This window comes from Hypanus sabinus, chromosome 14 (assembly GCF_030144855.1).
Source record: "Hypanus sabinus isolate sHypSab1 chromosome 14, sHypSab1.hap1, whole genome shotgun sequence".
Taxonomy (NCBI): Eukaryota; Metazoa; Chordata; class Chondrichthyes; order Myliobatiformes; family Dasyatidae; genus Hypanus; species Hypanus sabinus.
In genome coordinates, this window is record NC_082719.1 from 2,096,926 (window position 1) to 2,111,104 (window position 14,179).

Below are 14,179 nucleotides of genomic sequence, written 5' to 3' on the forward strand. Positions count from 1 at the left end.
GCTTTGAATGTCTTATGGACACAGACCCCAAGATCTCGCTGACCCTCCACACTACCAGGAAAGAGTCTTACCATTAATGTTATATTCTGTCTTCAAATTTCACCTACCGAGATGAACCACTTCACACTTATCTGGGTTGAACTCTCTACCTGTCACAATACAATTAATTTTAGTCAGAATAATACCAATACCTTATGTAAAACATCTGAAGTTTTCAGGATTCTGATTAAGAGATTTTGTAAATAAAGGCATAATGTGCTTAAGGAGCTGTCACACTCTGATTAATTACCTTATTTGTACCAATAAACTTGCAAAGAATTAAGCTTAAAGGAGACTTGCATTTACATGGCACCTTTTACAACTGAAGCACTTTACATTAATAAAGAACTTTATTGAGTAGAAGAGTTGGGGCATTATATTATACTTATGCTAGATATTGGTTAGGGTACACTTGGAACACAGTGTACAGTTCTAATCACAAATGGCAAGGAATCACCAATGCCATTGAACGAAGAATCCTGCAAAAGGTAGTGGATTCAGCTCAGTACATCATGGGCAAAGCCCTCCCCACCATTGAGCACATCGACACCAAACACTGTCATAGGAGAAGCAGCATCCATTTTCAGAGATCCCCACCACCCAGGCCATGATCTCTTTTCGCTTCTGCCAAGAAGAGCCTAGGGATTCACAGCATAAGATTCAAGAACAATTACTACCCCTCAACCATCAGGCTCTTACTACACTCACTTGCCACATCGTTGAAATATTCCTAATTTAAATCACTTTAAGGACACTTTATCTCATGTTCACATTATTTGTTGCTATTTATTTATATTTGCATTTGCACAGTTTGTTGTCGTCTGCACTCTGGTTGATCTTTCATTGATCATGTTGTAGTTACTGTTCTATAGATTTGCTGAGTATGCCCCCAGGAAAATGAATCTCAGGTTTATATATGTTGACATATGGACTTTGATAACAAAATTTACTTTGAACTCTATGGGAAGGAAGTGGTAGCGGTAGAAAGATTAGAAAAAATAAAGTGTTAGGCTTTTGTTACAAGGAGATGTTGAAGGGCACGGACAGGGTATCTAATAACAGCCTTTTTATGGGGTAGGAGTGTTTATAAATGCTGGACAGGGGCTTAAAGTGAGAGGAAAATACATAAAGGTTTGAAGGCAGGATTTTTCAGAGTCAGTGGTGGGTAGATAAAATGAGCTGCCAGATGAGATAGCAGTTGCAGGTACAATCACAGAATTTAAAAAGCATTTGGACAGGAACTTGGATAGGAAAGGAATTGAGGGAAATCGGCCAAATGCATGAATCATGGGGTTAGTGTAGGTAGGCATCTCAGTGGGCGTGAACAAATCAGGCTGACGAGTTGGTTTCTGTGCACTAAGACACAAGAATGAGAAAAAAGAGGCAGAGGGTGGGAACACTCTGGTATATTGGTCAAAAGCCCAGATGAGGCACATTAACGAGTGGCCTGTGTGCATTACAATCTCTCCATAGTGAGGGAGTTCCCAAATCAAAGTGTAAAACATTGCCCACTGCAGGCAGCGCATCCTACAAAGCTTTTAAGAACATGGTTCACCCTTAATTTGCATACTCTGCAAATTCTTCATTGTCTGTTTCTATTGGGCCTCTGCCTTTGTTAGCTTCTCTGCTCTTTTCCTGATGATTCTATAACCCAGAGCACATCCATCTGTTTGTGGCTTGTATTGCTGCCTAAATCGATGCTCAGCTAACACTGGGAGACTAGAATGCACATCTTCACGGTCAACTGCAGATTACATACACTTGCTGCCAAAGTCCACAGCTAACAGGGTGCTGCTTCCAGCTGCAGATGTACACTTTGACTGGTGTCATAGCAAAGACTCCCAGTAACCCCAGCCTACATCACTGATTATCTGTCCCATCGCATCCTAGGATCACTGGGAGCTCTTAATTATCATACACATTAGAGCTGGCTGCTCAGGAACCTGCGCCCACAGGGCCTGCACCAGGATATCCATCAAGATGTGACATTCTGCAGGAAGGCCTTCAGCAATGGGGCTCAGGGACAAGCAGACTTCTAACCTCCTCACAAGGGATCAGTCCAAGTGTCCACATCAGATCACTGTTGTGCCAAAGTATTCATAGAGATTTGATTTCATTTATTTGATTTTAGTAAGGGAGAGTCACTGGAATTTGCCAGGATTGAAGGATTCCCATGCATAAAGGTGGCTGTAAACTGTACCCATGTACAATGGGCTCACTTAAGAAAACTATTTCACTCTCAATCTCCCTACGTTCAGTTCATTTGGACCATGAGAAAAACTTCATTATGGTGGATGCAGATGTGGCTTTCAATCTGAGGCCAGCAGTTCCTGAAGGAATAGATCCTGGAAGGCAGGGACCAACCTCTACCTAAACAGTCATTTAGTGCAGGAACAGGCCCTCATCCACCCCTTTCTCCCTATTCAGACAGAACGAGAGCCACAACCGACAAGAGTACAAAGTTAAATCACACTGGTGTCTTCAAGATGGGATATCATTGGTGAGTTAGTGTGGGAGCTCTCTACAGGCAGGCTGAGCTGATGTAGGGAATTCAGCACTGCTCGAAGATCAAAATAAATTGCAGTTGCTGGGATGCTAAACCAAAATCACAAGATGCTGGAAACCAACAGCAAGTTAGGTGGCATCAGTGAAAAGCGCAACAAAGAGGTCTTGGACCTGAAACATGACCTCTGCCTCTTTTTCCACAGATGCTGCCTATCCTGGGGATTGCTAACAGCATTTTCTGTTTTTACTTCACATAACATGCTGTATGCTGCATAATATTGCCAACAGACGAGAGTAGACCAAAGCAACAAAGAGACCCAGAATCCTACAAAAGATAATGGATTTGGCCCAGTCCATCACAGGTAAAGCACTCCCAACCATTGACACATCAGCATGAAACACTGTCACAGGAAGGCAGCATCCATCATCAGAGATCCCCACCACCCAGGCCATGATTGCTTTTCGTTGCTGCCATCAGGTAGAATGGAGACGAGCCTCAGGACTCGCAGCACCAGATTCAAGAACAGTTATTACCCCTCAACCATCAGGCTCTTGAACAGAAGGACCACTCACTTGCCACATCAGTGAAATATTCCTATGACAGCACTTTAGGACTCTTTATCTCATGTACTCATTACTTATTGCTACTTATTCATATTTGCATTTGCACAGTTTGTTGTCTTCTGCACTCTGGTTGATCTTTCGCCGATCCTGTTATAGTGACTATTCCATAGATCTGCTGAGTATGCCCGCAGGAAAATTAATCTCAGGGTTGTATATGGTGACATGTGTACTTTGAAAATAAAATAAAATGAACCTTGGAATCAGAGGGAGGGCTATGAGACAAAAGCCTGAAACTGGAATGGGAGGAAGGTTAATGCTATTAGGAGTTGAAGCTCCTGGCTGAACACAAGAGAGTATTGTCAGTCAGGGCTGTAACAGTCAACACAGAGAGTGCAGGGGAGCTCAAAGGGTCAGGCAGCATCTATAGTAGGAAATGGACAGCAGACATTTCGGGTTGAAACCCTTCACTTGGATTCCGTCTTACATGCTTCTCCTCAGAACCCTGCAAAATCTTACCCCATCCCAGGTGATCATCTCACTCCATATCATTACACATACAAAGTACAGGCAGATGACCAACAAATCTCTCTCACATCCTGCTTTACAGGTTTGCTTGTACTGAATATGATGCACGCATAAATAAATAAATAATTGATAAGTAAGTAAATACATACATATATACATACATATATACATACATATATACATACATACATGCTCGTATGCTTTGTGCCAGCCTCTCAGTATTTCCTGATGCATGGCTCCTCAGCTGAACAACTCTAGACTCCTGCATGAGAAACTCACTCCAGACGGAAACAGCAGTGATCCTGTTTATTTTTTGAGGAGACTCTCGTAGCCGCCTTCTACCAGGCTCTCCTTACGAGGGGTCTGACCTGGATTTCTCTTCCGCATGTATCTCATTTACCTACACTTTGCTCGTCACTCGCGGTGAATGTCACTCCTTTCCAGCTTGTCTCTCCCCCACGACAACCATTCTGTGCTTTGCAACTGCCGAGCTGCACCCTTTCCTGAATATTCCACAGCAGATCAGAGAGATGTGCTAAATTATGTGAGATTCTGTTAGAAAACCACACTAGTCTTGTGTTAATGCTTCTTACTGGAAGCAATCACACGGATGTTGGCTAACTTTTCACTCTTTTCTTGCAGGGAGGGCACAATTTGGTCTGACACTATGTTTGAGAGCATGAGAAGCTAAATACCTGGGGGAATGTTCACAAACCCTGTGGTTACAGATGCCATCGAATACGTGATGTTGAGATGTTCAGAAGTCTTACAAAAACACTGAGTAGAACTCCCTGCTCTCCAACTTGTGTGAGATGTACGTTGACATACTGGCATAGGACAAAGATTGCAAAATTCACGATGGTGCCAGAGCGGTAGATATCTGCCTTGGAAAGGGCTGTCTGCATTTAGTCACTTCCCCTGAAGCTACCTTCCAGCACAAGTATAGCTGGGGATGGTAATGAGAACATGCACACCATATTCTAATCTAACATCCACTTCTCACACTCCGAGCACAACATACCTAACATCTGACTTGACTTGCATCATGGCAATATAGCATGAAACCATTCTATCTAAACTTCCCCTGTTGGAACACTGCTAAGTGTTAAGAAAGCTGTCCATCATTGTGAATTCCCAGGCAATGTTACACACACAAAATGCTGGAAGAACTCAGCAGGTCAGGCATCATCTATGGAAATGAATAGGCAGATGAAGTTTTGGGCCAAGACCCTTCTTCAGGACTGAGAAGCAAGGGGGAAGATGCCAGAATAAAAAGGTAGGGTGAGGAGAAGGAGGCTTTCTGGAAAGCAAACACATTAAAATATCCATCAGTCTCCAAGCCCAAACCACCTCACACTGCCTGGACTCAACACAACCTCACCCTCCTCAACCTCTTTCTCCATTCTGCTTTAGCCTAAATTCAATCTGTTGTCCTCATGTCCCTGCCAGCTCACTCTATCCCCTAGTTCTGCCAGCCCCAATCACTGTCTGTATAGGCTACTCTCTGATTCCCTTCTCAAACAGTATCTCTGCCAGTTTGTCCACTCTCCCTCTGTCACACTTCACTCTGAGAAAGCCTGGTCAGCTTTGAGATGTAGATAACCAGTACACAGGTCTGCATAGTTACGCCACTGCACCAAAGCATGATGTATACACACTGAGGTGCTCATAGCCCATTAAATAACTTCCGATATATTGCAGGTAGTCAAGGAAGTTGTTGGTATAGGTAGAAACTAATTTGTTAGGAGGTTAAGATAAACCATTTGTGAGTGACGTCAAGAAACGCTGTTTCACACATAGAACAACCTCAGATCTTTTGTCCAAGCCAGTTGCATGCAAGTAGCTGGTAAATTGAAACTCAATGGATGTTTGCTGGGTGTTTATTAAGCATGATATACCAAGGCAGCACCTGGGACTTTGGCACATGAATCAGCCATGAGTGAACCCAATGGCCAACTCCCTGTTTCTATGACGATGATTCTAACAGATGACAATAGCAGTCACACTTCCCTCTGGGATAATGGCTTTGTATGCGTGAGAGAGCTGTCTCCGGTCCTACGTCAGTCTAATAGAACTGTTTAAAATATGAGTAAATAAAAAAATATAAAAATTGAAACCTATAGCATTTGTCTGAGGTGTGTAATTATCTCATAAATTCAGTAACTATCTGAGAGAGATTTTATGGTCTTTAAAATGATAGATGCCAAAATCCTTGATATAATCAAAAGATAATTGATTAAATGACTAGGTTCGTTAAAACATTGCATTATCTCTTGCACCCGGATACTCGTCTCCAGTGATACCACCATGTTCAACGATGAGGTACGAGACAAGTCACATGTAGTAATGTAGGAACTTCCTGCTCACGTGAGATTTGTCTCCTCTCTCCATATTCAGTGGCATTGGGTGCGGACTAGATTTCCCTCATATTCTTTGTTAATAAGAATCCTAATAAAAGATTTCGTGTTTAACTATTTGAAGATTTATTCCTGTTTGCTTGAAAGCTTTATATTGGAAATTATGCCACAGGTAGACAATGGTGTCTAAGTTCTTCCATGAACTGCCACACAAACAGCAATTAATCAAGATTGAATGCTGATTAAATTTTGGTGAAGTACAGGATGCAAGCTGACCTTCCTGGTCTAAGAGAATCACCTGTGCAGGCCTGCGGAGGTCAGCCTGGGCTTTAGCAGGAACCGTGATGGCAAGAAGTTGGCACAGATTTTTGGTCAAATGTGTGCCAAATGTTTGACTGTTGATGACATTCAGACAATCATTTTCTGAACCTCCTGGCTTTACTACACTATTGTGAACTCCCTGCCACTCCCCCACACCCATTCAGGCATCGGCACCTTGCTTGGCCAGAAGGCCTTTGAGTATCACAAACAAGTGACTCTGCTTCGTGCACGAGCTTAGCCAGTGGTGGGTAACCTACTGAGAGGACCATTGCTGCCCTATCTTCAAACAGCCAAATAAATAAACAGGAAACAAATATTTCAATAACATGCCAAAACAAACTAGAAACGGAGTGAAGCTGAGATGAATTGATTTTGTTATTGTAGGAATGCTTTTGAGACCATAAGACTGCGGTAAAACTTTTAAAATATGTAGCTGCTGCGTATGCTCCACTGAACAGTTGTCCTACCTTTTAATTCGTGCTTCATACTCGATCTTCTGCTTTGTAACCTCTTGTTTCAGACTGGCGACGAGACTGTGCAAAGCGCTGTGGTTGCCGGTGGAAGCATTGGAGACGAAGGTGTCACTGTTGTCGCTACTGCTTGTGGCCCGACTGCTGCAGCCACCCGCACCACTCCGCTCGTACTTGTTCTCTGAGTCAGTCCGGAAAGAGGTTTCGTGGACTGGGCCCTCCAGAGCCGGGTCTTCGTAACTGTCCTGGTCCGGGCAGGTGGTGGTGGAGGAGCGGCAGGAGGTGGAGCGCTCCATCAGGGGTATCTCGCAGGAGGAGGTGGACCAGGTGGCACTGTCCACGCTCTGCTTGTCGTCTGAGTTGGAAGCTGAGAACTGCAGCTGGACGTTATCGTAGGTGGAGAGTCTGTGGTGCTGCATGGATTCACTGTTAACCGCATCCTTGGCCTTGCTGTCCCTCAGTGTGACGTACCCATTGGGCAGCCAGCCCGCAACTCGATTGTTCAGAGAGGAATTCAGCACGTCTGCACTGGAAACCCCCATTCTCACTCCCCCGTTCTGCATGCTGCCGGTCCCCAGCTTGGTCCCCATCCCCTTCAATGAGGAGTTCCTCCTGGCCTGCAGGCTCCCGTTTGGCAATGCCTGGATTTTCTCCTGTGTTTCCACGGGGCTGCTGAAGGAACCATTGGTGACAATGCCACTCCCTTTAGAATAAGCAGGGTTCTTCTTCACTGTGATCGGTGGACTTCTGTTGACATCCACTTTGCCGAGGCTGCTCCTGGGACTGCTGCTCAACTTGTTTCCTCCATTCAGTGTGGTAGGAGAGCCTCCATTCTCACTGCTACCTTTTTTTGGCGACTCTGAGTTATCCCAGGAGCACTGACGAACGGGCTCGGAAAACGGCTTCTTATTCTCCTTGTTGACAGGCGGAGAGAACCCTGCCAAGGACTTCTTTGGCACTTCATTGTTATTGTTGCAGCCATCCTGCCTGCCTTGAATCTCCTCTCCATCTTTGGGAAATAAATTCTTGTGTTCACTTATGAATACCGACATTAACTGTTGAACGAGGATTGTACCTGCAGAAAGGCCGGGATAGGTGCAGGAAAAGAGGAGACAGATAACAAAGAATTAGTTATGCTGTATATTTCACTCTAGAACAAAACAAAATGGGTATCCCAACATTTATGCCAAGTAGGCATAGATTAAGAAGTCCGATTATTCCATCGGAAGCAGTATTTATTCCTGTTTCCGCTCAGCGGATGATAGCCTTTTCAACTTTACTGGCAAGGAGAGCCATTTTACTTAAATGGAAGGATCCTAATCCACCTGTTTTTTATTGGCTTTCCACCATCATATCCTGTTTAAGTTTAGAGAAAATAAGAAGTTGGATATTTGATATATCTTTTAAATTTGAAGAAATCTGGCGACCTTTTATTCAATATTTTCATATGATCTGATTTACTGATTTTTGTAATGACTCCGTTCCAGTTATTTTTCCGAAGTTTTGGATTTGATCAGGAAGTCTTTCTTTTCTTGGTTTTACTCTCAGGACTGCCCAGTCCTTTTTTCCCCCTTTTTGTTTTTGTTCCTGTTTGTATAGAAAAGTGGGGGGGGGGGTTTCACATAAAAATTTCAAAAAGTCTTTTTTTCTCTTCATGAATTGATGAGAATTAATTATCTTTTTCCCTATTATGCATTCTATATCAGATTAATACTATGCATGATTTTGATAGTTTATTTCACCTTCTTTACATATTGTTATTGATAAATATATTTGAGATAATTCTCTTCTTGCTTGTATATATGCTCTTTTTAAATCAATAAAAAGATTGATTAAAAGAAAGATTATCAAGTCATTCACATTGGTGCATATTTCTGCAGAGGAGATTCACCAAGATGTTTGTTTGGCATGGAGTCTTTTAGTTATGAGGAGGAACTGGATAGGCTGGGCTTGCTTTCCGAGAGTGGAGAAGGCTTAGGAGGGATTTGATTGAATTATACTAAGTTATGAGAGGAAACTTTCCCAAATTACAGCTGTCTAAAACTATATAGCTTAGATTTAAGGTGAGAGGTAGCAGATTTAGAGTGGATCTGAGGAAAATTTTATTCAGCCAAAAGCTATTGAAACCTGGACTGCACTACATTAGGGATGGCAGAGGTAGAGATTCTCGGAGTATTTAAGAAGCATTTGAATCGCAATTGTCTTGGTATGGAAGGCTCTCCAACAAGTGCTGATAGAAGAAATCATATTTGGCTGACATGGACATTTTACTATTTATTTATGGAGACGCAATGTGGAATAGGCCCTTCTGGCCCTTTGAGTCGCACCGCCCCGAATCTCCCGATTTAATCCTTGCCTAATCACCAGACAATTTACAAGGGGCTGTTTTTGGAGTGTGGGAGGGAACCAGAGCACCTGGAGGAAACTGAGGAGGTGATAGAGAGAATGTACAAACTCCCCACAGGCAGTGGCAGGACTGAGCGTCTATTTGGTCTATGACTCTACAGTGTTGGCCAGTTCACAAGGTAGGGCAGTCCTTACTGGTCTATGGATTCTCCTGTTTGTCTTCTCTGTAGAAAATCCTCAGTGGATTCTATTGGGTGGAATGATTAATATAAAACATTTCAAACAGTCCACAATCCTGACAAAATTGTTGACTGCAGACTTTGAGAGAAGTGGAAGTTCTGTCATGAGTGGCCAATATATGGGCACAGTATCAGCTTTCCCTGGAGATGTGTGTGTAGCTTTCATGTCAACCCTCCCACCTTATAAAGAAACAAGAGGAATAAAACAACTTTGAATAATACCATCCCCGAGTTGAGCCCGAGGCCTCGTTCAGCTCCTCACAGAAGGAAGGATCAAACATTTCAAAATGATGTGATTGAAAAGTACAAGGACGAACACGAAGATGATTCAGGATATGATCTACATGTTGAGGGATCAGGAGAAACAAGGGAATTTGACTATTCATGTGCACAAGTCACCAAGAGTTGGAGAGTTACAAAATACAATCAAAAGGGCACATGAGATTGGGGATAATACTTTCCGTTTGGATTGAGAGAAACCAAAATGCAGGGATAAACAAATCGTTCTCAAGTTGGCAGATGGTGATGAGTAGGTTATGGTAGAGATCTGTGCTTGGACCTAGGATCTACAGAAATGTGCTGGCAAGCACTGTGAGGGTCATGTTTTTTGACTTCTCCAGTGCGTTCAACACCATCCGCCCTGCTCTGCTGGGTGAGAAGCTGACAGTGATGCAGGTGGATGCTTCCCTGGTGTCATGGATTATTGATTACCTGACTGGCAGACCACAGTACGTGCACTTGCAACACAGTGTGTCAGACAGAGTGGTCAGCAGCACTGAGGCTCCACAGCGGACTGTCCTGTCTCCCTTTCTCTTCACCATCTACACCTCGGACTTCAACCACTGCACAGAGTCTTGCCATCTTCAGAAGTTTTCTGATGACTCGGCCATAGTTGGATGCATCAGCAAGGGAGATGAGGCTGAGTATAGGCCTACGGTGGGAAACTTTGTCACATGGTGCGAGCAGAATCATCTGCAGCTTAATGTGAAAAAGACTAAGGAGCTGGTGGCGTGCCTGAGGAGGGCTAAGGCACCGGTGACCCCTGTTTCCATCCAAGGCATCAGTGTGGACATGGTGGAGGACTACAAATACCTGGGGATACGTATCGACAATAAACTGGACAGGTCAAAGAACCCTAACACTGATGCTGTCTACAAGAAGGGTCAGAGCCGTCTCTACTTCCTGAAGAGACTGAGGTCCTTTAACATCTGCCAGACGATGCTGAGGATGTTTTACGAGTCTGTGATGGCCAATGATATCATGTTTGCTGTTGTGTGCTGGGGCAGCAGGCTGAGGGTAGCAGACACCAACAGAATCAACAAACTCATTCATAAGGCCAGTGATGTTGTGGGGGTGGAACTGGACTCTCTGACGGTGGTGTCTGAAACGAGGATGCTGTCCAAGTTGCCATCTTGGACAATGACTCCCATCCACTCCATAATGTACTGGTTAGGCACAGGAGTACATTCAGCCAGAGACTCATTCCACCAAGATGCAACACTGAGCGTCATAGGAAGTCATTCCTGCCTGTGGCCATCAAACTTTACAACTCCTCCCTCGGAGTGTCAGACACCCTGAGCCAATAGGCTGGTCCTGGACTTATTTCCACTTGGCATAATTTACTTATTATTATTTAATTATTTATGGTTTTATATTGCTATATTTCTAAACTATTCTCGGTTGGTGCGACTGTAACGAAACCCAATTTCCCTCGGGATCAATAAAATATGTCTGTCTGTCTGTAACTTATATAGATGTGAGGAGCGAAATGTAATATTTGGTAGTTTGCTGTTGATGGGAAACTAAGTGGGAGAATGGTTAGCAGTGAAGAGACAAAGAGGCTTCAGGGAGATATGGACAATCTGGGTGAGTGATCAACGACACAGCAGATGAAGTACAATGTGGGAAAAGGGAAGAATATCTGCTGCAATTGAAATGCTCAGCACTTTTTCCAATGGCAAGAGATTGGAAATGTTGATATTCAAAAGGACTTGACTGTCCATATATTGTACATTCATAAGACATAGGAGCAGAATTAGGCCATTTCATCATGGCTGATCCATTTTCCCTCTCAGCCCCAATCTCCCAATTTTTCCCATATCTCTTCATGCCCTGACTAATCAAGAATCCATCAAACTCTGCCTTAAATATACCCAATGACTTGGCCTGAAAGCTAACATGCATGTGCAACAAGCAGTAAGGAAGGCTTATGATACATTGGCCTCTTCTGAAAGAAAACTGAGTACAAGATTAGGGATGTTTAACGATAATGACAGTGTATATGGCCTGGTTGAGACCACAATTAGAGTACTGTGCTCATTTTCAGTCTTCTTATCCGAAGAAGGATACAAATAATGAACTGCTTAGTGATCCTTCACTGCACTCTATACTTGGATTCATGAAGGTTCACTGTCCTGACGAAGGGTCTCGGCCCGAAACGTCGACAGTACTTCTCCCTATAGATGCTGCCTGGCCTGCTGTGTGTTGCACTGTACTGGTTGTTGGGATGACAGATTGTTCGCATGAGGAGAGATTGAGTAGGTTTCAGCTCTCGACTTTAGGAGAATGAGAAGTGACCTTATTGACACATACAAAGAAGCTGAAGATTTTGACAGAGGGATATGTGGAGAATGTTCCGCTGGCCAAGCGGTCTGCACCAAAGAGCCATAGGCCAAATCAGGGGATATGGAGACAGTGCAGGGTAAATGGTGTGAACAGTTCAGCCACAATCCTGGTGAATAGTGGGGTAGTGTTGAGAAGCTGAATTGCCTACTCCTGATCCTATTTCTTATATTCTTAAGTTCTAATGATTAAATTCCCAGTGCTGGTCTGGTCCAGCACCCCCAATTTTGACATCTGGCTGCAATTTGTTGTAAAAAGATAATCTTCTAAATTCCCTTCAACCTCATTTCCAGCTGGCAGTTACGTAAAATATCCCAAAGTATGGTATTTCTCCTAACTTCTCAGGCAAGAGATTGCCACATAATCTAATTAGTTTTAAGCCAATATAATGTTAATAGGCACCAACAGTTTACTTTGTTTATAGCTAGTTTGTAAATTTTGCAGTCCAAGAGATTTATTAACTTTTACAAATACTGATTTATGACAAATTAAAATCCCAAAGGAGTGATTTCAACCCTACCTATTCAGTAGAACCTTGTTGGATGATAGATTAAAATTATTCAGGTTTTCTTGGGTCTCTCACTTTAACCATCAGCGCCAATTTTACAGAAACTTCTGGACAAATAGACATGTGGACAGAGCCCTTCTTTATAAAGGAGACTGAACAAGGAAATCAATTTGCTAGACCAAATGGACTCAGGATTGGCTGTGTAGAGGAAGATTAATTCTTCCCTTCCATTGTGTGGACGAAGACTTAGGGAGGAATGATTAGACATTGGCTGTCAGAATCACTCCATTTTCTCTCCATAAGACCATCTTTGAACCTTGTGGTTGAGATCCAAGTGTGATAGGGCAAGTTTTCCACAAGCTGGTACCCACTATTAGACCCAGTCATAATGTTCAAGGAGCCTGGCTGTAATTGTGTAGCGACAGTTGAGCTTCCAACACCCATCTGCACAAAAAACAGCTGGAATTCACACTAGGACTCTCAGATAGGTTTTATTTTTCTTAATCTGCAGACATCTACCAGTATAAAAATAGCAAATTGGTAATCTGAGTTAAAATCTATTAATCTCTCTTGTAACTCTTCAACTACAAGCCATGGAGGAGATTCACAATTCACTGACTTCTGGGTGGTGTGATGGACTGTTTTTTCCACAGAAATCAAACTGTTGACAGATAAGACAATGGTCCTCAAGTTTGGATCTGTTAGAACACATCAACAAGGTGTAAGATGTTCATTCATCCTGTGGTGTTGGCCAATTTATTTATTGATTTATTTTGTTTTATTTGGAGATACAGCATGAAACAGACCCTTCCAACCCAAAGAGCTGCACTGCCTAGCAACCCACCTATTCAACACTCACGTAATCACAGGACAACTCACAATGACCAAGTATTCTACTAATCTGTACATACTTGGAGTGTGGGAGGAAACCGGAGCACCCAGAGGAAACACACGTGGTCATGGGAGAACGTACAACATCTTGCAGATGGCGCCAATGTAAGAAATACTGGCAGTGGCTCTGCAGTGCTGGAGGTCTGAGACAAGAGTGCAGACGCACAGTTGTGTAGTGGTTAGCACCATGCTTTACAGTACCAGTGACCTGGGTTCAATTCCTGCCGCTGCCTGTAAGGAGCTTGTACTTTCTCCCCTGTTGTAGGTTAATTGGTCATTGTAAATTGTCCCGTGATTACGCTAGGATTAAATCGGGGACTGTTGGGTGGTGAGGCTCAAAGGGCCAGAAGGGCCTATTCCACACAGTATAACAATAAATGAATAACATATATCACTACCCTTTTCATTATTTATTAAGGTTAACGTCCTCTTGTCTCCTTGGTTTATACAGACAATTCTTTGGATAAAAGAGGAATCAGCAAATATTAAATATAAAAATCCCCCCTGTCAGGTCTCCCCGGATCCTGCTCAGTAACAATGGTGATACTTCATGGACCTGTTTGGATTTGAGCAAGGTCGCAGGTGGCAGCCACCCAAAGGGCAAGCTTAAACACACCACACGCAGGCAGAGTCAACCGTAACAGAAAGCAGATTTTTACAATTACCTTCCATAATTGTAACTGGATCTTCAACCTTTGGACGCAATATGTTTGGCCCGAACACTGTTCCCAGGTTCTGAACACTCATTTTGTTTACATCTGAGTAAGACTGGACCTCATCCAAGAACCTGCA

General features: G+C 43.2%; 1 protein-coding gene across 2 annotated transcripts in view; it reads right to left on the bottom strand.

The window, feature by feature from the left end:
* Positions 1-14,179, bottom strand: part of arhgap24 (Rho GTPase activating protein 24) — a 454,853-nt gene that overhangs the window by 3,162 nt on the left and 437,512 nt on the right. For both annotated transcript variants that reach the window (XM_059988689.1, XM_059988690.1), the window contains 2 exons: positions 14,053-14,174; positions 6,779-7,856 (listed from right to left, as the gene is read on the bottom strand). In XM_059988689.1, coding sequence (XP_059844672.1) covers positions 6,779-7,856; positions 14,053-14,174 — 1,200 coding nt within the window. The remainder of the gene's footprint in view (positions 1-6,778; positions 7,857-14,052; positions 14,175-14,179) is intronic.